The sequence below is a fragment of the Lepidochelys kempii genome, chromosome 3, assembly GCF_965140285.1.
Source record: "Lepidochelys kempii isolate rLepKem1 chromosome 3, rLepKem1.hap1, whole genome shotgun sequence".
Lineage (NCBI taxonomy): Eukaryota > Metazoa > Chordata > Testudines > Cheloniidae > Lepidochelys > Lepidochelys kempii.
The window spans coordinates 168,814,345-168,841,378 of NC_136382.1; the positions used below are offsets into that span (position 1 = coordinate 168,814,345).

The 27,034-nt window shown below is 41.7% G+C and overlaps 1 protein-coding gene across 1 annotated transcript in view; it reads left to right on the plus strand.

Moving 5' to 3' along the window:
* Positions 1 to 27,034, plus strand: part of KCNH1 (potassium voltage-gated channel subfamily H member 1) — a 312,945-nt gene that overhangs the window by 162,581 nt on the left and 123,330 nt on the right. Inside the window, exon 9 of the mRNA XM_078851976.1 lies at positions 7,988 to 8,240. Coding sequence (XP_078708102.1) covers positions 7,988 to 8,240 — 253 coding nt within the window. The remainder of the gene's footprint in view (positions 1 to 7,987; positions 8,241 to 27,034) is intronic.

The following is a 27,034-nucleotide window of genomic DNA, read 5'->3' on the forward strand; positions in this document are numbered from 1 at the left end:
TGAATCTGCCAAGGAAAGGTCAGCTTTCATCACACATCTCGGGCTGTATGAATTTAATGTACTCCCTTTCGGGCTGCGAAATGCACCCGCCACTTTCCAAAGACTTGTAGATGGTCTCCTAGCAGGATTAGGAGAATATGCAGTCGCCTACCTTGACGACGTGGCCATATTTTCGGATTCCTGGGCAGACCACCTGGAACATCTACAAAAAGTCCTTGAGCGCATAAGGGAGGCAGGACTAACTGTTAAGGCTAAGAAGTGTCAAATAGGCCTAAACAGAGTGACTTACCTTGGACACCAGGTGGGTCAAGGAACTATCAGCCCCCTACAGGCCAAAGTGGATGCTATCCAAAAGTGGCCTGTCCCAAAGTCAAAGAAACAGGTTCAATCCTTCTTAGGCTTGGCCGGTTATTACAGACGATTTGTACCGCACTACAGCCAAATCGCTGCCCCACTGACAGACCTAACCAAAAAGAAACAGCCAAATGCTGTTCAGTGGACCGGAAAGTGTCAGAAGGCCTTTAACAAGCTTAAAGCGACACTCATGTCTGACCCTGTACTAAGGGCCCCAGACTTTGACAAACCGTTCCTAGTAACCACAGATGCATCCGAGCGTGGTGTGGGAGCAGTTTTAATGCAGAAAGGACCTGATCAAGAATTCCACCCTGTAGTGTTTCTCAGCAAAAAACTGTCTGAGAGGGAAAGCAACTGGTCAGTCACTGAAAAAGAATGTTATGCCATTGTCTATGCTCTAGAAAAGCTACACCCATATGTTTGGGGACGGCGTTTCCACCTGCAAACCGACCATGCTGCACTAAAGTGGCTTCACACCGTCAAAGAAACTAACAAAAAACTTCTTCGGTGGAGTTTAGCTCTCCAAGATTTTGATTTCGACATCCAACACATCTCAGGAGCTTCTAACAAAGTGGCTGATGCACTCTCCCGTGAAAGTTTCCCAGAATCAACTGGTTAAAATCGTCCTTGAGATGTGGAAAATATTGTTAGTCTTTATGTACTTGGTAGTATATTTAGAGATGCATGTGTCTTATTAACTCTGTTTTTCCTAGAGCTCCAGGAAGAAATCCCAGCCAGTGTTTCACCCTAGCTGAGATTTGGGGGGCGTGTCATAAATATAAAGGGAAGGAAATCCCTTTGAATCCTTTGAAATCCCTCCTGGCCAGGGGAAAGCTCCTCTCACCTGTAAAGGGTTAAGAAGCTAAAGGTAACCTCGCTGGCACCTGAGCAAAATGACCAATGAGGAGACAAGATACTTTCAAAAGCTGGGAGGAGGGAGAGAAACAAAGGGTCTGTGTCTGTCTGTAGTCGTCTTGGCCGGGGATAGAACAGGAATGGAGTCTTAGAACTTTTAGTAAGTAATCTAGCTAGGTATGTGTTAGATTATGATTTCTTTAAATGGCTGAGAAAAGAATTGTGCTGAATAGAATAACTATTTCTGTCTGTGTATCTTTTTTGTAACTTAAGGTTTTGCCTAGAGGGGTTCTCTATGTTTTTTGAATCTAAATACCCTGTAAGATATCTACCATCCTGATTTTACAGGGGGGGATTTCTTTATTTCTATTTACTTCTATTTTTTTATTAAAAGTCTTCTTGTAAAAAACTGAATGCTTTTTCATTGTTCTCAGATCCAAGGGTTTGGGTCTGTGGTCACCTATGCAAATTGGTGAGGCTTTTTATCCAACATTTCCCAGGAAAGGGGGGGTGCAAGTGTTGGGAGGATTGTTCATTGTTCTTAAGATCCAAGGGTCTGGGTCTGTAGTCACCTAGGCAAATTGGTGAGGCTTTTTACCAAACCTTGTCCAGGAAGTGGGGTGCAGGGTTTTGGGAAGTATTTTGGGGGGAAAGACGCGTCCAAACAGCTCTTCCCCAGTAACCAGTATTAGTTTGGTGGTGGTAGCGGCCAGTCCAAGGACAACGGGGGGAATATTTTGTACCTTGGGGAAGTTTTGACCTAAGCTGGTAAAGATAAGCTTAGGAGGTTTTTTTCATGCAGGTCCCCACATCTGTACCCTAGAGTTCAGAGTGGGGGAGGAACCTTGACACAACACATTTCAAATATTTGCAGCTCTTGCCCCAGATGCTTTATCAGTACCCATGTTTCACACCCATGAAGTAATATGGGTACAATGCGCATTGTATATAAACTAGTTTTAGCGGTCATGGACATGGTGAGTTAAGGGTCCAAACAATTTTATTTAGGCAAGTGAACGTTCTCCTGGCAGTAGCTATCCACTTGTCAATGTTGTTTTCATAGTAGTTGTCATACCTTATGATGGAATCTAAGTAGCAAAAACTCTCTCCTTGTTCAATGTTGACACTGTTAATGATGAGCTTAGCCTGTTTCTTAATTTTTGATGGTTCAATTAGTTTGGTCTTTTTGTTTGTTCAGTTTTCATCTCCATTCTGTGGCTGTTGTGTATAGGTTAGTTGTGGCTTCTTGGTTATATTCCTCCAGGGGCCGTACCATTATGATATTGTTTGCAAAGTCAAGGTGATTAATCATTTGCCCTGATATCCTGTGGCCTCCACCAATGTTAAGGGAATAGGACAAGAAATTTTCTAAGTATAGAGCAAAAAGTATGGGACTGAATATGCATACCTGTTTGACTCCAGTTTTCACTTCAAACCACTTGGTCAGCTCACCGTCCTCAATACTGCTGCTTTGTATTGTATGCCTTCATAAAGTCATTGGTAGCAAAATCAGAGTTTTCCTGCAATTGCCCCAGTTATAACAGCACTGACAATATGTATGTGACAATAAGATATTTGTGTGTGGGGGGGAGGGTGTGCGTGTACGCACGCACGCACATGCTTCCTAGGCTAATCTCTGAATGGCAAGTTTCTGCAAATATGACGTGTATGTGTGAACATAAACATTGCAAGAGTAAATTGTGTAACTGCACAGCTAACCACCTCATTTGTGTGTGTCCAAGCCAAATGTTGCTCCCTCACTCCTAATGAGGAAATGTAGAGCCTGAGAAGTTGCAGAACTACTGAGGTTCTGCTGCTCAGCATGGGCAGACTGGAGAGATCATCAAATAGGGTCCATGCCCAAGCACCACAGAAATGCGTTTCTCAGCCTGGGGCTGCATCCTATGGTAGCATGACTCCTTAGGGGTGGGACTAGGAAACTTAAAGCTTTAGTGGAGCTGCAACAGATTGGCTTGTCTCCCGACTAGGGAGCCATGGTAGTTAAGGAGACTGTTGTAGAGGCTGTTGATTAGTTTTCTTCTTGCACATTGCACTCTTGGTTGTAGAACTCCATCCCTCCAGCTCTGTAGAGGACTCATGAGCAAAGCCTGGTACCTAGGCTTTGGCCAGTGATAGAAAATGTGACCCTGCAGGCATATTTGCATACACAAATAATAAGCTGTGTGCAGGGATGCATGCATGTAGTTAACATGCCATATAGGTGTCTATCTTTGAAAATGCCAGCCTTGGAAATTAATTTTGTACTGTGGTGGTCCCTTATAGTCTCTGGTCTCTGATAAGTCTTAACTATTTACTGTTTTACCCTTGCCCCTAATCCCCATGAGCTTTTGCACTGAAACCACCACCCTCCTTCCATGAAGGGAAGGCTGCATGGGAGTAACTTTAGAGTTCATGAAGGTTGTTCCTTAATTGGATGAAGTAGTTACTTTTGAGAAAAATGAGGCAAACACCATCTGCTCAATTAGACCTATTTCTCTCAAATAGTGAATGTTGATGTCCAGTTCATCAGAGATTAATCTGAGGAGATACTGATGGGCGACGAAAGTGGACAGTGGAAGCATGTGACTAGGAGAACCAGGCAGAGGAAAGGACGGGGCAGTGAAGGAGAAATATTGCTCAGGAACAGGTTTGCAGAGTTGGAAAATGAAGAAGGGGCACAGCAGATGGTCATTGAAGGTGAGAGAGCAAGGAGAAAAAGAAGAGCAGATAATCCTATTGGAAGAAAACCCCAAATATAAGCCCCAGGAGGATACGGGATGGGTTGCAGGGGATTGCAAGGGACAATAGGAATCCAGAGGACTTGCGGCCAGATGGAACAGGGGATAGACTGGAGAATCGCACCATCGCTAAGAAAAGGCAGGTCTACGTGACTGGGCATTCATTACTGAGAAGAACAGACAGGCCTGTAACAAGAGCTGATCCAGAGAACAGAAGGGTGTGCTGTCTGCCAGATGCTAAGATATGGGATGTGGACCTGAGGCTGAAGAGGATCCTAACGGGAGCGGGAAAGAATCCATTGATTATCCTTCATGTGGGATCAAACGATACGGCTAGATTCTCACTGGAATGTATCAAGAGAGACTATGCCAGGCTGGGAAAGACGCTAAAGGAAATAGAGGCTCAGGTGATCTTCAGTGGGATTCTGCCTGTTCCTAGAGAAGGGAAACGAAGGTGTGACAGGATTATGATGCTCAACAGATGGCTCAGGCAGTGACGCTATAAGGAGGGCTTTGGGATGTATGGCCACTGGGAAGCATTCTCTGTTCTCTCGGGATGGACTTCACCTGAGTAAGGAGGGAGATAGACTTCAGGATGGAGGATGGCACAACTGATCAAGATTGAAGTCTTGAAGAAGATCTGTGACTAGGGTTTTTGATTTCAAAAAGGCTAACTTAAAAAAATTAAGGAAATTTAGTTAGGGAAGTGGATTGGACTGAAAAACTTGTGGATCTAAAGGCGGAGGAGGCCTGGAATTACTTCAAGTCAAAGTTGCAGAAACTATCAGAAGCCTGCATCCCAAGAAAGGGGAAAAAAATTCATAGGCAGGAGTTGTAGACCAAGCTGGATGAGCAAGCATCTCAGAGAGGTGATTAAGAAAAAACAGCCTACAAGGAGTGGAAGATGGGAGGGATTAGCAAGGAAAGCTACCTTACTGAGGTCAGAACATGTAGAGATAAAGTGAGAGAGGCCAAAAGCCGTGTAGAGTTGGACCTTGCAAAGGAAATTAAAAGCAATAGTAAAAGGTTCTATAGCCATATAAATAAAGAAGAAAACAAAGAAAGAAGTGGGACTGCTTAACACTGAGGATAGAGTGGAGGTTAAGGATAATCTAGGCATGGCCCAATATCTAAATAAATACTTTGCCTCAGTCTTTAACAAGGCTAATGAGGAGCTTAGGGATAATGGTAGGATGACAAATGGGAATGAGGATATGGAGGTAGATATTAACACATCCGAGGTAGAAGCCAAACTCAAACAGCTTAATGGGACTAAATTGGGGGCCCCGGATAATCTTCATCCAAGAATATTAAAGGAACTGGCACATGACATTCCAAGCCTGTTAGCAAGAATTTTTAATCAATCTGTAAACTCAGGGATTTTACCATATGACTGGAGAATTGCTAACAAAGTTCCTATTTTTAAGAAAGTTAAAAAAAAAATGATCTGGGTAACTACAGGCCTGTTTGACATGTGTTGGAAAAATTTTTGAAGGAGAAAGTAGTTAAGGACATTGAGGTCGATGGCAAATGGGACAAAATACAACATAGTTTTACAAAAGGTAGATCATATCAAACCAACCTGATCTCCTTCTTTGAGAAGGTAACAGATCTTTTTAGACAAAGGGACCGCAGTGGATCTAAATTACCTCGATTTCAGTAAGGCATTTGATACAGTTCCACATGGAGAATTATTAGCTAAATTGGAAAAGATGGGGGTCAATATGAAAATTGAAAGGTGGATAAGGAATTGCTTAAAGGGGAGACTACAGCAGGTCACACTGAAAGGTGAACTGTCAGACTGGAAGAAGGTTACTAGTGGAGTTCCTCAGGGATCGGTTTGGGGATCAATCTTATTTAATCTTTTTATTCCTGACCTTGGCACAAAAAGCGGGAATGTGCTAATAAAGTTTGCGGATGACACACAGCTGGGAGGTATTGCCAATACAGAGAAGGACCGGGGTATCATACAGGAAGATGTGGATGACCTTGTAAACTGCAATAATAGTAATAGGATGAAATTTAATAGTGAAAAGTGCAAGGTCATGCATTTAGGGATTAATAACAAGAATTTCTGTTATAACCTGGGGACGCATTACTTGGAAGTAACAGAGGAGGAGAAGGACCTCGGAGTATTGGTTGATCACAGGATGACTATGAGCCTACAATGTGATATGGCTGTGAAAAAAGCTAATGCGGTCTTGGGATGCATCAGGCGAGGTATTTCCAATACAGATAAGGAGGTGTTAGTACCGTTATACAAGGCACTGGTGAGACCTCATCTGGAATATTGTGTGCAGTTTTGGTCTCCCATGTTTAAGAAGGATGAATTCAAACTGGAACAGGTACAGAGAGAGGCTACTAGGATGATCTGAGGAATGGAAAACCTGTCTTATGAAAGGAGACTCAAGGAGCTTGGCTTGTTTAGCCTAACTAAAAGAAGGCTGAGAGGAGATATGGTTGTTATCTATAAATATATCAGAGGGATAAATACCATGGAGGGAGAAGAATTATTTAAACTCGGTACCAATGTGGACACAAGAACAAATGGATATAAACTGGCCATCAGGAATTTTAGACTTGAAATTAGGCTAAGGTTTCTAGCCATCAGGGAGTGAAATTCTGGAACAGCCTTCCAAGGGAAGCCGTGGGGGCAAAAGACATAGCTGGCTTCAAGACAAAGCTTGATAAGTTTATGGAGGAGATGATATGATGGGATAGCCTAATTTTGGCAATTAATTGATCTTCGACTACTAGCAGTAGATATGTCCAATGGCCTGTGGGATGTTAGATGGGGTAGGATCTGAGTTACCCAGGAAAGAATTCTCTGTAGTATCTGGCTGGAGAGTCTTGCCCGCGTGCTCCGGGTTTAGCTGATTGCCATATTTGGGGTCGGAAAGGAATTTCCCCTCGGGGCAGATTGGCAGAGGCCCTGGGGGTTTTTCACCTTCCTTTGCAGCGTGGGGCCTGGGTCACTTGCTGGAGGATTCTCTGCACCTTGACGTTTTTAAACCACGATTTGAGGACTTCAATAGCTCAGACGTAAATTAGGGGTTTGTTATAGGAATTGATGGGTGAGATTCCATGGCCTGCGTTCTGCAGGAGGTCAGACTAGACTATCATAATGGTCCCTTCTGACTTTAAAGTCTATGATTCTATGAAAGCTTGTGATCCCAAATTCCTGTTCATTTTGTACAATTCCAGAGTTTTCACTAGTAATTTTAAATTTGTATGTACACTGGCAAATCCATTGTCCCCACTTCACCCGTGTCTGTAGCATATCAACAATCTCTCAAGGTAGATGTGACATTAGACACAATAGGATCACTAATGCAGTGGCACAAATATACACACAAAGACAGAAGTATGTTAATAAAAAAGTCTTGATAAACAGAAACCCATTTGGATGGTGCACTAGAAGAAATGTTGTCCCGGGAAGGTTAAAGATTCCTCACTATGGAAAACCAGGTGTAAGCCAATTTATCTCCCACACCAAGGACTCTGTTCATTCTTGCCAGCGGGTGAGGTGTTTATATTTTTGTAGTTCGCCCCAATGGGTTAATACATTTTCTGATTATTTAGCTTAAAGGAATCCATGACTCCCCTTACCACGCACACTCCAAGTAGGTAATGCACTATGCATAGTTTGTGCATTTTTCATGGAATTTTCCTATTAAGAATGAAATATCCATCAAATACAAGCCCATGGCATTAGCAGTCGTTTCTACACAAGCTTTGTGCATCACTGTGCTGTTAATTTTACTGTTTTAAATACCTGCAGCATTTATTCTATAATTCAATATCCAGCAGAGCATGTTGCTGAGAAAAAAACATTATTTTCCTTCTAGTGTTGTAAAGTAGGCTAAGTTAATGTTATGGAGCTTTTTCTTTTAACTGAGGGTGGAAATGTATGAGAAGAATCCCATAGTTCTTAAACTCTGCTATAGTTTAAAAAAAATGGGATCACACCAGGAAGGCAACCGGCCGATAGAATGCTCCAGGACTCTTGCACAGAAACTGATGATCTAATCTCCTTTTAGGTTTTACAGATCTGCCCTAAGGATATGCGAGCAGACATCTGTGTGCATCTGAACCGCAAAGTTTTCAAGGAGCACCCAGCATTCAGACTGGCTAGCGATGGGTGCCTTCGAGCCCTGGCCATGGAATTTCAGACTGTACACTGTGCCCCCGGGGATCTGATCTACCATGCTGGCGAGAGTGTGGACAGCCTTTGCTTTGTGGTTTCAGGGTCTTTGGAAGTAATCCAAGACGATGAAGTTGTTGCTATTTTGGGTACGTCTCATTGTTTATAATGTGTGTGCGTCTATGCATACCTAATATAATGCTAATCTTCTGCATTTCTATAGCACCTTCCATTAAAGAGTCTCACCATGCTTTCAAACCCTTAATTAATTTAGCCTCACAATGCTGTGGTGAGGTATCAGTGTTATCACCCCCCTTTAACAGATGAAGAAACAGAGGCAGAGAAGAGATTATTTATTCAAGGTCACACAGGAACCTGGCACAGAAGCATAAAATCCTAGAATATCAGGGTTGGAAGGGACCTCAGGAGGTCATCTAGTCCAACCCCCTGCTGAAAGCAGGACCAATCCCCAACTAAATCGTCCCAGCCAGGGTGTTGTCAAGCCTGACCTTAAAAACCTCCAAGGAAGAAGATTCCACCACCTCCCTAGGTAACCCATTCCAGTGCTTCACCACCCTCATAGTGAAAAAGTTTTTTCCTAATATCCAACCTAAATCTCCCCCACTGCAATTTGAGACCACTGCTCCTTGTTCTGTCATCTGGTACTAGTGAGAACAGTCTAGATCTATCCTCTTTGCAACCCACTTACAGGTAGTTGAAAGCAGCTATCAAATCTCCCTCCCCCCTCATTCTTCTCTTCTGCAGACTAAATAATCCCAGTTCCCTTAGCCTCTCCTCATAAATTATGTGCTCCAGCCCCCTTATCATTTTTGTTGCCCTCCCCTGGACTCCTTCCAATTTTTCCACATCCTTCTTGTAGTGAGGGGCTCAAAACTGGACACCGTACTACAGATGAGGCCTCACCAAAGCCAAATAGAGGGGAATGATCATGTCCCTCGATCTACTGGCAATGCTCCTACTTATACAGCCCAAAATGCTGTTCGCCTTCCTGGCAACAAGGGCACGCTGTTGACTCATATCCAGCTTCTCGTCCACTCTAACCCCTAGGTCCTTTTCTGCAGAACTGCTGCCTAGCCACTATGTCCCCAGTCTCTTGCAGTGCATGGGATTCTTCCTTCCTAAATGCAGGACTCTGCACTTGTCCTTGTTGAATCTCATCAGATTTCTTTTGGCCCAATCCTCTAATTTGTCTAGGTCCCTCTGTATCCTATCCCTACCCTCCAGAGTATCTGCCACTCCTCCCAGTTTAGTGTCATCTGCAAACTTGCTGAGGGTGCAATCCACGCCTTCCTCCATATCATAAATGAAGATCTTGAACAAAACCGGCCCTAGGACCGACCCTTGGAGCACTCTGCTTGATACCTGCTGCCAACTAGACATGGAGTCATTGATCACTGGCCGTTGAGCCTGACAATCTAGCCAATTTTCTATCAACCTTATAGTCCATTCATCCAGCCCATACTACTTTAACTTGTTGGCAAGAATACTGTGGGAGACCATATCAAAAGCTTTGCTGAAGTCAAGGAATAACACATCCACTGTTTTCCCCTCATCCACAGAGCCAGTTATCTCATCATAGAAGACAATTAGGTTAGTCAGGCATGACTTGCCCTTGGTGAATCCATGCTGACTGTTCTTGATCACTTTCCTCTCCTCTAAGTACTTCAGAATTGATTTCTTGAGAACCTGCTCCATGATTTTTCCAGGGACTGAGCATAAGAACATCCTTTCTACCTCGTGAGTCTGTGTAAAGGTGCATGCACGTCACCTGTGACTGTTTTCCAAAGCACTCAGTCCTGGCTTAACTGTGCTCCCATTGAAGTCAATAGGAGTTTTAACGCTGCCTTCAGTGCGAGCAGAGTTAGATCAGTGCTGAGTGCTTTTGAAAATTGTACCTATAATTTCAATTCCATTTAAAAAAAGGGGGGGGTCTGTTTAAAACTAAAAGCAATTCTTGTGGGATCACTCAGGAGAAGCTTTACAGACAATGCTGTCACTCTTAACCAGGTATGTGTTATAATAAGCAAACGCTAATGTCGTTTATAATCCCTTTTCAAAACAATATTCTATCTCCCAAGGTCAAAGTAATCTAAAAATGTAGAGGATTTAAACTAGGAATGGCACTCTAGGTTGGAGGCATTAAAACCATACAAAGAGCTTGCAGTGATGTGAACAACACTGTGAAGGAGAAAAGACGGATAATCCAGTAGACGTAGCTAAATCATGAGGTGGCTGGAGCATTGAAAATGTGGTATTTATCCCTTGATTCAGTCTGACCTTTTTGTGAAAAGATGGAACCTCACGGTGGCTTAAACCAGTATCTGTCATTCATACCAGCCTTAAAAAACAAACAAAAACAAAAAACTCACCAACCCAATAACCTTAATCTTTCAGAACAAGTATACCCAACTCTTCTACGAGAAATTTCTACTGGCAAAATAAAGCTACTGTACTGGGCTCAGTTCTCCACTGTGCCTGAGCAGAGCTGCGTAAGTAGCGTCGTTAGCTTAGAGGTCTGGAGAACTTTGCCTGTAATATTTTACACTCATTTTTGCACGCGTGTAAATGAGTAAAGATGGTATAAGGCAGTGAAGTAATCAGGTCTATTTTGTTCTATAGCAAAGTGTACGTGTGTGTAAAATACATGTAATAGTTTAATCCCGTAAAATATTGAGCAACCTCTGCTACGCCTGAAGTCACACATCCAGGCAGACACTTATACCATTTTCACATGCTGACTTTAGTAATTCATATGGCTAATGTGAAACAATGTCTTAAGTTGAAGTATCGCCTTGTATCCTATTACCCTATTTCTCTGCCACTATATTCATCAGAAGAACACAGAATATCTACTACTGTGTTTAAATTAAACTGAAAGGACTTGAAATAGGCCATTAAGCTCTTCTTTTTTTAAAAAAAAAAATAAACAAATTCCTTTGTTAGCATCACCATCTACTCTTGTTTAACTTTTCACAACTATTTTTAAAAGAAGTCAGCATAAATTCCTGAAGAAATTAATCTTAAGGAAACCTAAGGCCCCAATGCATTGACAGCTGATGATGTCACTGATAAAAGATTATGGATAAATAAATAAGGCCACTCACTCAGTGACTGAATGAATAGAAATATTATTTTGTGTTATCACTGTTCTCATGGGACAATAAATAGATTGATTCCCTTGATATTCCCCTCCCCCTCTTAAATAAAACTTGCAAGCAGAAGCAGCTCCCATGGCAGTTTGAGTGGACCCTGTGTTTTACTTGTGAGACTAATATACTAAGGCCAAAGTCAGGAGATTTGGGTTCTGTTTGTGGCTCTGCCAGGACTAGCTGTGGGAATTGGACAAGTTGCTTAGGGGCAAATTTTCTGTGTGGTTTCCAACCTGAGGAATTCCCCTCCTCTGGGCAAATTCAGGGTGTGGAGCCTTCCATGGAGGTTACTCCAGCCCATTCTTCTGTGTCAGGTTGGAATAGCAAGTTCTCTGGCCCTGCCCCACTTACCCTGCACCATAGCATCCAGTGGTATTTCCAAAAACTGAGCTCTGCACAGCAGAGGGGATTTGCACGCTCTCATGCAGTCTTGGCACTTTCCCTTCCTCCACCACAGCAGAACATCATCAGTTCCATTGTCAAGAGTGCCTCCAAAGAGGCAGGGATAGGGTTTCCCCTTTAACCTCACTTCACTGTCGTTTTCTTATCTGTAAAATGGGGATATTTTTTTCTACTCCACAGGACTTATAAAAGTGCTTTGACACCCTGAGATGGAAGGCACTACAGAGGGGCAAGGTGTTATTTATTTAAATCTAGTGCATTTCAAAAGTATATTTTGCATATAGATTGTTCCTTGGCCTGACCCTGCATACCTCCCAATTTGTGGGAGTTGGGCCTGCATAAGGAATACAGGTTCTGGTGCTATAAGTGTACAAAAAAGCACCACCAATTTTTTTCAACTAACTTTTGTATAAGTCATGTACAATTGTTCTGTTATCTGAAATGAAAGGTTGCTTGTCAGTTCTTAACCCCTTCCTTTTCAGCTGAGGTTATGACTTGGCGTACGTCCAATTAACATTGCAGGTAGAATTTCTCAAAAACAGGCTCTCACCATTGATTCAAAGAGCTAATTCTGCACCAGGCAGGAATACACCACCAGCGAAGAGTGTGGCCTAAATTCTGTCTTCATACTAGTCCACACTAGTTATTCAAATGGACCTCTGAAGCAGACCCAAGAAGATAGCTTTCTGTTAACATTCAGGGAACACTTCTGAATCACCCTTTTCTGGATAGAATATACTAATGAGTCTGTTCAGGCAATGTTCCATCCCAACCAATCAATTGAATTATGTGTGGGCTCTTTTTTAAAGAAATCCTAAATACAAATGTACATGCTAAACAGTAAAAGGCCCCATTCCTGTGAAAACTTATCTGGTTATTTAATTTTACATATGCGGTGTAGTGCGTTGGAAGTCAACGCAGAAGATTTAAACACATGTAAACCTTTTGCAGGATTGGGGCCTCCCACTGCTTACTACATGTTGAGTGACTTATGAGGCCATTAAGACTGTTGCTAGAGCTGAGTGAATAACAAGTTTTCCTCGAACAATCATTCAGACTTTAATACAAATGTGCTTCAGCTCTGTTTGCTCCCCTTATGCATTTGCTTCCCATTCATGCAACATTCATGCAACACATATAGCCAGCAATAGTACTCACTGAGGGAAAAAAAAACCCTATTCTGAATTGCATGAGAAACATGATTGTTGCTGTATTGTTCAGCCAGGAAGCAGACGTGATTTATGTCACTAATCATAACTAAACAACACAGCTTGAATTTTAAATATCAAGCATCAAATAGGAGCCCATAGAATACATGCAATTTGTGAAAATTTGTAGGATAATTTTGACTAATGAACACACTGGGGGAAATTATAATCTCCTCAATTACTCCAGAAACAAAACAAAAAAAAAGATAAATTAATAAAACAAGCATTGCAATTAGGAATACATGCTGTCTTCCTTTGCAATAAGTTGCATCTCTAAATTACTCTGTGTGAATGTTGTACAGTATTATCTAAAATTAAGACAAGCTGCCCTTAATCTTCTAAAGATTTGAACCAATTTATAGCCAACATTTTCTAGTACTGAAATTATTTACCCTCAAAGGACAGCATATTAAAAGTGTGGTGCAGATCGCTGGTGTTTGGAATACGCTGTGTACTCTTGCATAATATCACTATAAATCAAGTCTACCTAGTATCCAAATAGAAAGTCTGGTTTCAGTTCAAACTCATCTTCTCAGAACAAGTGATTGACTTTGACTTCAAAATGGAGTGACTCTCAGACTGGTGTAAAAGAAAATTACATACAAGGCAGAAGAGAAGAATCAGGCATTTTCTGTGGCCATCTAATTAACATGCATTCCTTGGTAATTAGAAGGGGAGAGAAAGGCAGATAAAGAGCATGGTCAAACAATTGATGTATTTTACAGGATTCATGGTTTGTTGTGATGGAAATTTTTGTTACTGTTGTCTGATTTTTGTATCTTATTTCTTTAACTCTAGAAACTTTACTTTAGTAGCATTCATATAGTACAATAATTGTCTGACACTTCACAGAAATACAGGACAAGAAGTTCCCTGGAATAAGGAGTTTACCATAAGCTCACGTATTGTTATTTGTGATGATGTGGGAGCTAGGGAAAGGGGACAGACAGACCTTATCCTGTTGTTTGTATAAGGATTATTTTGTATGTTTAAGGGTTTGTTTGTTTTTTTAAATGGGCAGGTGTGAGACCAGGGATATGTAGATAGGGTAAGCATGGACATTAGTTGGAGAGAAGTTACCCAGGTAGCTTTTGCAAATAGTGTTAGACAACTTTTTCAACCCTTAGGTCTTCTGATCTCCTTAAGGATATTCTTTTGTGTGGGAGTACAATTTGAAGCTAAATAATACCTTTGGATACATTCATAAAAGAGCCATAGACAATCAAGTATATGCTCCACTGAAATCAGAGGACAGAATTTGGTCAATCATATTTTTAGGTTTTCTGCATTTTCTCTCTGGGTCTCAAACAAATACTTTGTTCGGTTTTCTATAGCTTTCTGGCCCTTCCACTCACACCATTACTTAGTACTATAAGTGTGCTCAGTACTTTTACAGTAGGCAGAAAGTGCAAGACAAATAACAAGAATCCCTGTCCTGAGAAGTATTATAGGTGGCACAGGTAGCCTGACATCCCATTACCAGATCTTGTTTCCAGTTGCTTATAACTTTACTAAACTTTAGCCTTTGGGGCTGAAATTTTCAGTGCTGGATTTTGTCTCAGGCTGAATCTCTTGGGAAATTTTTCAGCAAAAATGGTTCAGCTGTTTCTCAGAACAAGGTGAGAGGAAAATACATTGTTTTGCCCATGTAACAAAATTCTTACAGATGTTTAGTTGAGGAGCTATAGAGCCTCAGTGCTGTGGAGCCAGGGACATGACATTTGGCAGGGGCTGGCTGTCATGTCAGGGATATGTCTTTTGCCCTCCCCATTAAAATCTGCCCATATTTGGCTCAGATGCAAGCCTTTGAAAAAATCATAGTTTGAATATGCACAATAGAGACTTGTTAGAGTTTGGCAGCTAAATTCTCTGAAGATTCCATCAGTTCTGAGCATGCTCCAGTCTGGGACTGAGCATGACTTTCCCTGTGATGTGGGGAAAAATAGTATGTGATTATGTAAGTAAATACTATATCATAATGCATACTCACAAGGGGGCCAAATTAAGGTGCAAAGGTAACCTGAATTCTGGCATTTCCTAACTTCTGAAACCTTAACCTTTGCAACCTTAACATTCTTTTAATGTAGTTTCTGTGTGTAATACAGCTTAAAGACAGGCAGGTTTACAATACAGTCGAATGGTATGGCTCAGTAATATCCGGGGAGCCATAGAGTGTTGTGGAGTCATTGTATCTGGAATATTTTACGGAAAGGGTAAGTTTTGATGGAGGATTTTGAAGGAAGATAAAAGGCTTGGCATATGTTAACTGGGAGGATGCTCCATGCTTAGGCATTGGCATGAGACAAGGTTTGCAGTTGTAAATAGAGGAAGGAGAAAAAGGGTATGTCTATACTTGGGGCTGGCAGTGTGATGCCCAGCTCTCATTGTACCATGGTGGTACAGGCAGTGGTGCACGGCTGGATGAGCTAGCTGCCCCGAGTACAAACCTAGCCATTGGCACATAGTTGAGTGGCTAGTCCGGGTTGCTGCCTATGTTACTGTGGCTATGCTACCCTTTTTAACGCACTAGCACAATGAGAACTAGCGTGAGCATGTCTCCTCAAGCTGGGAATTGCACTCTCCCCAGCTAAAGTGCTGACATACTCAAAGGAAGCCTTGAGGAGTGAGGCTGGGTGGACTAGATAGTCACTGTTAAGAAACACACTACCACATTCTGCTTGTATGTATGTTTCTCTTCGTCATCTGCCTCTTCATATCTCCTTCCTGTTGCCATGCGAGATGACCAAACTGCTGCTATCTGTCCAGATGTGGTCTAGATAGTTTCTGTTTTTTATGGAAAACCACTTAGGAACAAAATTACATATTTATAAATAACTTCTATAAATAGACTATCAAATGATCAATAGAATGCTTTGTTATAAAAGCCAATAAATAGTGTTCAACCCAAAGGCAGTGGCCCCTAAGCAGGAATATTTTTGCCCCTCCCGCACAACTCTTACTAAAAAAAGCAAATGGGGGCCACCTTAAGCTGCTCGGGGCTCTAAGCCATTGCTTAGTCTCCTTATGCCTAACACTGACTCTGGTTCAGCCTCTTCGGTGACGAGATACATAAATACCTAGACATGATCAAGAATGCTCTGTCTCTCTTTTAGTAGTGGTAGTAAATAATAAACAATGTAGCCTAAATCTGACTTTTTTGACATGAAAATGGAACTACCAGGGAAAACCCAGCTTGCTGGAAAATTTGAAGGAAGGAAGCAAGCAAAACTGTCCAAGCAAAAGCTGCTACTTGTACTAGACCCGATCTCTTATGTTCAAAGATTGTGTTGTGGATTGGGATAGTATGGCCCAAGGGATCAGCAAGAGCCTGTGTATATCTTGGAGCTGACCAAGGATAGGAAGCAAGAGGTCTGCATAGCCTTGCGGTATGGGGCCTGAGAAATTGGTCTGGTGGAGACTTATTTTAACCTGAGATCACTGGAGTGGGCAATGGTCTGAACCAGTTGTTTGCTTTAATGGGTTTAATGAATGTAGCAAAATGCCTGAGCTGTGTTTGGTAAATTCCATAGAATGACCACAGTAGAGCATGATATAGCAAACCTTTACTCACGTGAGTAAACTTATTCACACAAGTAGTCTTGTTGATTATGGTGGGCTGCTTGTCTGGGTAAGGACTGGAGGGTTGACCTGTTAGTCTGTTAGAGAAACTCTTAATATCTTAAAGACTTTTTTTTTACAACATTTAATTGAACAAAGTTTTTTGTTTTTAATTAGCACCTCTGAAATATTCTCAAGATAAAAAGAAATGCTTTTTATAAGCATTCAGGAAACACTGACTACTTACAACAGATCATTTAATAAACCGTGAAAGAATATGTAGCACTTCTATAGTTCATGGATATCCCTACGTTTTCAGAGATTCGCTTGGCATTTAGATACACAGCTCCTACTGGCATAAAAAGAATTCCATTGATTAGTGCAAGTTGTTTGGCTAAATTCTGTTTGAGCCTTTGCTATCCACTGATTCTTGTTTACTAAACTGACCACCTTTTTATTAACCTGAGAAGGCTGTAGAAAATAGTAAGTGTCCTGTCTTTGCTCAACCAAAGCTATAAGCAATGACTGGATGCAGAGGATACACTAAGTGTGATAAGGCCATAACTGTCCTTGATGTTAATGACAAAGGCCAACAATTCCCAAATTGGATGCATAAAATGAATAAAATGGGTCTAATTTTCAAAACATTCCCAGTTCCCATTGAAGTCCATTAGCGTTGTGGGTGATTTGAAAATCAGGCTTATTTTTCCTTTTAGGTGCTTAAATATGGAGTTAGGTGCCTACCTTTAAGCACTCACTTTTTGGAAATGTTAGACCTCATTTTCAAATGAGGGCATGTAAACTGAGCCCCCCACCAAATATGTGCAGGAAACAGCTGGGTGTTTGCTTATGCCAATAGGGGAACTATTAATAAATACCTGTTTGTGCATCCAGCTATCTGATTCTGTGCACAGAGTCCACATTTGCCCATGTGTGGGGCCAGTTTAGTTGCCCAACCAATCATTTGATCCCAAGAATCACTGTCTCAGCTCCATTACATTTATCATGTTCTCACATTCTGTGTTTGAGTTAAATATGTTACTCTTATGTACATATTCTTTGTCTAAGCAAAAGGCACTAATGGCTAAGCCCTCAATCTGTAGTGCAATAGTGGCATTAAAATATTATAGCAATGGTGGCCATATTGGTCAAATCCCCAGTGGGATTGGTAGGTTAATGGGAATTTCGTGCCTGGCCTTGAGTATGGAAGTGTATAGCTCTACAAATAGACTTTGTTTCCCCATAAAGGAGTTGTCTACAGTATTTCTTGGATTTTGTGGTGCTGTAGGGTTTGGAACATATTTGCTGACTCATGTATTTGGCAGGTGCTTGAGAAATAGTGTAAAAATATTATTGAAAAACCATGCGTATGTTACTGCTTAAATACATTTAATTTGAGGGTATCTGTTGTAAACAAGAAAACAGGAGGACAGACATTAATTTTTCCTCAGTTATACAGCCTGTGTCCTCGGATCCCTGAGAGGGATTCACCCTAAGAAGTGCAACTGATGTTCCCATTGCTTCCTTCCCCCAAGTTCAACTGGCAGGGAACAGCTTGGACCACAGGGGTCTCAGCAGGGGGAGGCCCCTATAGGCTTTGTGTTGAGTGACTGCATCACACATTAAGCGGGGGGAGAGGGGGAGGCTGTTGCCCAGCTTGCTGGAGGAAGGTGTGTACCTCTTTAAGGGATAGAGAGGCCTGGAGTGAGTTTGCAGCAGCTGCGAAGCAGATCAGTGTGGTGATGCTGGCGCATTCCGCTCCCTGCCCCCCACCCCTGTAACAAGAAGAGAAGGGAGGCTATATAAGTAGATGTTAGGGAGAAGTCATCTCTCTCCACCTAATCTAGCTCTGGCCCCTCCTTGGACAATTCTGAGGCAGATCTGGTTGCCCGCAGTCCCAGGAAAGAAGAGAGTTTGAGGGCACTTGGCACTGCTGCAGCCTTCCCCAGGCATGCTGGAGATCCTTATCCAGGGTTATTCTTGATAAGATTTTTTTTTTTTTTTTAAATCAAGCATATGAGACATAGTTGAAAGTAGTTATAATTGACATTGTAACAGACAGCATACATGCACTTGTTGTTTGATTGAGTCATGGTCTAGCCAGACATAAGATTGGGATCTAGGAACTCCTGAGTTCTGATTCTGCCTCCAGTTCCGATTCTCTCGATAGCCTTGAGCAAGTCCAATAAATACCCTGCCTTGGTTTTCTCACTTGTAAAATGGGATAACTATATTTGCCTGTGGTATATATTGTAGGGCATGCTGACCCTTTACAGCAGGCTAAAGGCCCTGCACAGCTCTGTTTTCAATTCAGCCCAGAACCAAGGAGCTCTGTCACTTATAGTCCAGAGCTATAAGCCTCCCAGCAAGGAATGGAGACTGTATATAAAGAGCTCCTTTTTCACTGTGCAAGAAGAGTCCTGAAAGGAATAGGTGGTGGGTCTCTTCTGGCCTGGCTGGCTGTTGGAGGAACTGCGCAGAGCTGTCTGGATGGAGCAGAAAAACTATGAGAAGTATGGGTTTTTTTCTATTTTGAAATTGCTAGTGGCAGCAAGGTTCTGGAGAGAGCTGAATCTCAGGAGGAAGCAAAGAAAGTAGTCCTGGGCAAAAAGGTAACTTAGAGAACAGGACAAGGCACGTGCTGCTTTTTCTTGGAGCCTGTGGCCAGAGCTTCCTGCAAAGGATGGGTGAAAAATACTCTCATCCTCTGGACTTGAATTACAGGAGGGAGGAGCCGGACTTTTGTCACCCTGAAAGAGGTGGAATTTTGATTCAGCCAGAAGGCTAAATGAATGCATTGAAGAGAGAAACTGAGTTAATGGCCACATATTCATGAAGAGGAGGCAAGCCACTGCTTCAGCACCTCACACTTTGACAATGGAAAAATCACAATGTAGATCCACGTGTGATTATTAGTACTGCTATCAGAGCTGACGGAACATAACATAATGGAAAAAAATTGTCAGAATGATTCTGTGTATAACCCAAGATGAGTTTAAGACATTCTATCTATGGAGTTTGTAAGTGGATATTGAGTGGCTGCTTTAATTTATTTATCATCACTGGGGATAAGTTCTGTGTGTCTAGGATTTACATTTATTTACTTTATTTAAGATAACCTGTTGGATGGGAGAAAAGTGCTGTGTTCATGTCCCCAGAATACAAGTTTTTATTATTTATTAAGCTATAACCCTGAGGAGGAGACCTATTCTTGGCGCCGCCCTCACCCCCCACTTCAAAATACCATGTGAGCTTGATGTGTCACATTCTGTTTCAGAAGGACATTAAATGGTCCATTTACTTTGGGTGGAGAAATTCCTGCTGATTTAATTTTATCTAATTGCAATCTTAAAGGACACAAACAGAATTGTTCTTATAATGTTCCTTTGAAATTGCTTTAGTTTCCTCATTTAGCCATAAGCTGTTGTTCAGCTGTAGGCACAGAAGGCTAGATTCTGATCACAGCAGGACAGATTCCTCTCATGGCACAGGGTGTGTGCGCGGGCAAATCACACCCTTTTACACTGAGAGGAGTGGCTATACCAGAGGGGTAATCTACCTTGGGGAAGGGCAAATGGCAATGCAGGATTTCCATCAGGGGAAGGCAGCTGTAAAATCTGTCGGGTGGCCCACCAGCAGTGACTCCTATCTTGCATGTCATGTGGAATTGGCATCTTCCAGCCTGTTTGGCTTCACTCTGTGTGGCCACCCGCACCCAGTTCCTGTACTGTGTTGAGTGGTTCACCCTCACTGATGGAGTGGGGCTGTGCAGATCGTTTGTGATGCTATGCCCTCTCACCAAGTGCGTTTCCTTCACTGGAACGTCATATTCCACTGACAACAGCTGAATCTGGAACGGAGACTGAGTAAGGCCTGCTCAACACTAGAACATCCTATTGGCATAGCTACCTCATCTAAGAGTATAAACTGCTGGTATAAACTGTCTCTCTATTAGGAGAGACCATATTACCAGTACATTATCAATATATCTGTCCTGGGAAACCCTTCCTAACATAGATAAGGCCTCACTGTGATTTATACTGGCAAATATGGGAATAGAGTTGCTTTAAAATATACTCAGAACAAAAGCAAGTAACCATCAAAATAAAGGATTTAAAACCTTTTAGGAAGCACAGATAATTTTACAAAAGTGCCTAGGTGACTTAGGAGCCTAGGACCCTTTTGCAAATGGGGCTTAGGCTCCTAACTTTTGTAAATGTTACCCCACAACTCTACTTTGTTCTCCATCTGAGTTTACAATGTTTTTCCTTTCACGTTCTAGGATTTTGAATGAAAACTATCAAACTGCTGTCTTCTAAGTAACAAGAAATAAATTGTGTGTGCTGGATTACAAGGTGTTAGCAGGGTTTCCTGAACATCTTAATAAACTAATTAATGTCACAATGCTGCTATAAGATGGCACTTTATAACTTGAACAATAATTCACTTTTGAAAGCAGAATGATTAATTAAAACCCAGCTCCATCTCCTGGTACTGGCGTTGAGCCCCATTTCTTTAAGTGGGTCTGTTCAGAATGGCAGGCCATCTCCAATCCTCCCTGCTGCCAGACTGCTAACCCTGATGCAGGCAGTTCAGACTAACCTATGGTTTTTGTTGTTGTGCATTCAATGAACTTTACGGAGGGGAAAAATCTGATTGGTGTGATTTGCTAATCCTGTGTTTGGGACGTGTCCCACAGAAGACCCTAATGTAAAAACAAATACACATCTTGAGGCTGATCCTGCTTCTGTTGTCTCAGTGGGAGCAGGAGCTTCCCTATATATGTGGATTTTGCTTTTCTAATGGAAACAGTGCAGCCATTACTCATTAGTCACATGCTTAGGACACCTAGGAAAAAGTGCTGTTAGTTGGTATTAGCAGCCTCTGGTTTGAGGGTTTGTCTGGAAATCTGCTATTTGTCTCTAATTTCTGGTAAAGCATGAAATGTAGAGGTCATCTGTCACAAAAATATCCATTCCTTGCTTAAGCCTGCAGATAGTTTAAAATGAGAGATGTGCGTAATGTGTTGGTATCACACAGCTTCAAACCAATTGACAAATTGCTCCCTGGAGGCTCTGGAGAGGAAGGGTCTTACTGCAAAGACAAGCTAGGTTAATGAACCTCAAATATTCAGCCAGTTCTTTGAGGAAGTTGGGCTGAATATTTGACACCAGATGAGTGTCATGTGGATTTGTTTATTACCACAAAATTTATGCAACTCTACTTAAAATACCCCCTGGTCCTGCAGGTATGCTGAGGTGCCAGATTCACTCCGTTATTTGTGGAAATATTCCCTTAAGAATGACTGTACCTCTGCGAACAGCGCACAACTGCAGGGCTGACAAGTGCTCTAGTTACACAGGAGAGACAAGGCAGGGGAGGTAATATCTTTTATTGGACCAACTTCTTTTGGTGAGAGAGACAAGCTTTTGAGCACACAGAGCTCTTCTTGAAAGCTCGACTCTGTCTCACAAACAGTGGTTGGTCCTCACCCGCTTTGTCTCTCTCATATCCTCCTGGGATTGACCCAGCTACAGCTACTCAAGTTACATGTGGGCAGTACTGATCACTGATGTACAAATACACCAGGACCCAAAATGTGAAGACGCTACTACATATCCAAGTGTTGTAAGAGTCTTGGGACCTGTAACTCCTATTCACTTGGCACCTTTCAAGATTTGGCTTACAGCTAGAAAGGTGTGTCCCAGTCCAAATAGCAGCCTGCCCATTACCGCTGATCACCATATTTGAATATTTCCAAATAGCAGTGGTTGAAAATGGTCAGTGTATTTTGGAAAAAGAAGAAAAAATATTTTTGAAACTGGTGGTTTGTTTTGTTTGACAAAAAAAATCCCCCACCTCCATTTAATTTGCTTTTTTTCCACCCTTTTCTTCCCATCCTTTTTTCAGTGGCCAGAAGGAAAAATGAGAAGAAAATGAAACAGAAAGCCCGAAGGGGGAAGGAGGAGAAAATTGGAAAAAACCCTTCCATTGCTATCGTGAGGGCCAATGTCTGAAAACACACGTGTAGCCACGTACGTGTGTACACAGATCTCCTATTGTATATTCACTTTCCATCAGGAAAGGCACCCCTGGATATTATCTTAGGCTTCCTAGCTGAGGCCATGATCAAAAGCCCATTGAAGTCGATGGAAAGTCTTCCTTGGACTTCAGTTGGCTTTGCCGCTGCCTGAATCTGCAGTATGTTTCGATTAAAAATAAATATCAGTACAACACATCCAATAACATGGGGTGTTGGGATAGATTTTCAGGCACTGTGCTCCATTTAGGCAAATGCAAATAATTCTGGGTATAGTTGTGGGCCTGCAGTTTTGATCACTCACATGCCTAATTTTGATTTGTCAGTTTAACTAGACCTTGATCACCTTTAAAGTTGTGCCACTTTAAAAATGCTGATATAGTAAAAGTGGCAAAAACGGCCAGAGTAGACTGAGTTATGTTGATATAAAAATGCTTGTCCTGCTACAGCTTTATTCCAGTTTGGCAAAGTGAAATGAGCTATACTGGTATAATTGCATCTCCACTAAAGTTTATACTGGCATAGCTGTGTTCACCTCTCTTCCTCTTCCACCCCCGAGCCTCAAAATCGCACCCTTAACTAACATAGCTATGCCAGTAAAACTTTCGCATATAGACCTAAGGCCTGATTCGGTGAGGTGCTAAGTGCATTTCTAATAGTTTCATGCAACATTAAAGCTGAGAAATCAAGTCCTCAAAAATCTGGTAGTTCCCAAAGGTAAGGCTATTATTACAAGCATTAACTCACCTATGTATTTATGGTGGTTTTTATGGTAACTGTGAAAAAAACAACGTAAGAACAAATTGCAACTTCTTGTGTTGCAAACTGAAACTCTCAGTGGAAACGGTGATTTTTTGCCGCAGTGATCTGAGTCATGAGATGTGTTCTGTTCTCTCTTTCTTAGAGATAAACAAGTGAATTATAACAGCAACAAAACCCCTTAATATGCTAGGTCAGGGCAGAGCATTCGGGCAATTGTGTACAATTTTCCTCTGTCTAGGGTCTTGTTTTAATAGAAGAAAGCTAACTGATGATGCAGATCACATAGTGATTTGTATGAAAGTCAGTGGTACCAAACACATGTTGAAGAAAACACTGCATACCACAAGACCTAGTGCTATAGATAGTAAACTATAATAATGTTATGAGAGATTAGGTTATGTACAGAAATACAATGATACAAATGAAATTTATTTGCGTTTTTTTTAAGTACAAACTATACCCTTTACGGTTTGATCTGCAGTGGATATATGGATTAGGGGTACATAAGAGATTTTAGATTTGTATAGGATCTAAGTACTTTATAACTATCCTCTTACCACCTTATCATCGTAGCCCTTACATGAGTTTGTTCATGAATATGTGGGACCAGGGATGTATGCAGGGTTCATTTCCCACCACCAATTCAAGTGCAGCCAGTTCTGATGTGGGAAGTATCCGCTGTTTAACAATGCACAGCATCTCTACGCAACAGTTTAGGGCAGGAAGTGAAGCCAAACATGGTGGTATGTTCTTTACATTAAGCATTCAGGAAAAGAAACGCATACAAAAAGGAAGCTATAAAACTTATTAAAAAACAAGATTAGTACCAACTTCATGTGTTAACAAAACAGAGCATTATAAATACGCAGTTAAAAATACAAATATGTAAATCACTTGTCTGTAATTGTACTTAACCCAATACTTTCAGAAGTCGAAGGTGTAACCCATGCCTGCTGGGTGTGGTGCTCTGTCCCCTACTAGTGGCACCTAGACCCTCTAGAGATTGATGAGTCTGTTACAGTCTTGGCTAAGAGCCATGTAGCTTTTAGTTCATGTCGTCGAGGCTCATATACTAAGCTTCAGAGGTCCCAGGTTCGATCCCACTTGCTGACGACTGGGGTCTGATGGTGTTACAAAGATGCAATGTAAATATTTGAAACTGCAGGGGGAACACGCTCCTACCTTGAATGTGGCCTGACAGTGCGGCTAAAACTTTGACTCCTGTGCACAGTGCAAGGGAATCTGCGTTGACCGTAAGTGGTCTATATCACCATTTCACTGTGTGCCTCCTCTGGGAGACATTATCTCCTACAACCCAGTTCCTCCACAGCTAACTACATGGCAAGATGTTGACTGAGTACTGATTCAAGAAGTGTGCAGGCTGCTCAGTCAAGGGTACCAGTGCCTGCAGCACCCGGAGTTTATCCAGAAAGGTTTCCATCCAGCAAAACACTTGCATAACTCAAAGCATATGGCTAGACCTATCAACTCCAATAGAACGCTGAAGTCCCTATTGTGTCTTCACACTATTCATGTGCTTAAGTGTTTTGCTATATCAGAGCTCAAGGGCTGACAAAGCTCAATCTTGCTTAGCCTGTGGTATCTGACTGTACGTAGAACAGCTTTGAGCCAAGATCTGAGAGGGAATGACTAGGATGTATGTGCATACCCCATTGTTCCATCCATTAGGCAGACGATAGAGCAGTGGTTCTCAACCTATTTACCGTTGTGGTCCTCCTAGGTAGCTCTCTGTGTTATGTGGGCTGCATCCACACAATATATATAGTACCAGTATGGCCCTGAGGATGTCATATGGGTCGCAGCTGTGGGCTGACTGGGCTCTATGGCAGGTTGAGAACTACTGCCATAGAGTATATCTGTGTTTAAACATGTGGAATACTCCGCTCACAATGTATGCCGACCTAGTCCCAAAATGGAAAACTTGCTGCTGATTTTTGCTGTGCGGGCATGTTGTCAATTTATCAAATTTTGGAAAATCTAGCCTAGGGATTATATGGAAAAATAATGAAATTACAAAGCGTCCTTCTATCTGAGGAGTTAAGGTGAGATTGGGATATGTTGTTTATCTTTTCCTCTAGCACTCCGTTTTCCTTGACTTGCTTTTTAATGTAACTGTAAAAATATTTCTCTGTTTTCGGTCTGCAAATCAGACCCGGAGCAGATCTCTCAATCCAGTCAGCTACAAGGTTCTTGAAACTCAAAAGTTAGCACTAGTTTGAGTAAATATACTTGAGCAACTACCTCGGAATATTCAAAATTATATTTCAGCATACATGAATTTTAACAACTAAACCTGTAAAATGACAAAATGTGCATACTCCTATTTAAAAGTTGGCATTTTACAAATTGTTTGTGAAAAGTGGAGCAAAGTTGCATATATTTTTGTCTCCAAGAAATGTCATGAAATATTTGCTATTTTTGCATGACCCTATTTAATTTTAGTGTATCTAGCTCGACGTGCTAGGTTTTATAAAATACATTTTAAATAAAAACCCTACAAAAATAAAACATTCCACTATATACACACTTCTCCTCTCCCTGGAGAGACGGTGGGAAAGAGAGCATGTCACACAATGTGCTACAGGATTGTGCTCTCATACCTTGGAAATGAGGTCAGTGGAAAAGCCTACACAGAGTAGAATAGAACTATACCTTCCCTAGCACTGTGGTATCTGAGCCCCTACATGTAAGGAAAAAATGACAGCTCTAAAGAACAATTTCCTTTTATGCTAGCTCTGTGAGATTGCAGCCATGAGTAATGGTTTTTCAAATATTCACCCAAAAAGAGAAATTCCTTTCATGGATGTTCTGCTGATCATGCAGTAGCCATTGCTGCCACATGCATGTTTGAATAGTCAGTTCTGTCTTGTATTCAGTGTATATTCTGGGAAGAACATTACCTTACCTGAGGCTTGGGTGACTATGGAAAAGGGCCATGAAGCTGTAAGGCACAAAGCTGCAATAGATTTCAGTAGCTGTGATTGGAAGAACCAGCTGGCAGCAAAGCCTGATCCAGCCCCACTGGAGTCAGTGGCAAAACTCCTCTATCAATTTAAATAGGAGCAGGATCCTGGCCTTTTCTGCGTGTGGAAAGGAAACAGAAAGGGTGATAGTTTGGCTACTGCCCTTTTCCTGTTGTTGGACTGTAGTTAGTGTTTTGCTAAGGTCAAGTGGAGGAAAAGGAACAGAGAACTATCATAGTGACATAGGACTGGAAGGGACCCCCTGAGTAATTGAGGCCAGTCCCCTGCTTTCACAGGCAACCCCATCACATAATTTATCAAGCTTCATTTTTAAAACTAATTAGGTGGTTTGCTCCCACCATTCCTATTGGGAGCTGTTCCAGGACCTCACTCCTCTCATGATTAGAAACCTACTAATTTCCTTAATTTATTCATAGCCGGTTTATACCTATTTGTTCTTTTGCCAACGTAGTCCTTTAGCTTAAATAGCTCTTCTCTCTCCCTGGTGTTTCACACTCTGATGTGTTTATAGGGAGGAATGAAATCCTCTCTCCGCCTTCATTTTGCAAGGCTAAATAAGCCAAGCTCTCTTAGTCTCCTCTCATAAGATGAGCTCTCCTTTCCCCTGATCATCCTAGTAGCTCTTCTCTACATCTGTTCTACCGTGAATTCAGACTGGAGCCTTGGCTAGTAGAAAATAATATAGATCACCTCCATACTTGAGTGGTGATTTCCGTCTTATTACTGGTTCAATTTGGACTTTGAGTCATAGCCTACTAGCCTAGAACAGAAAATCACCTTCATATGCCAACTCCTGCC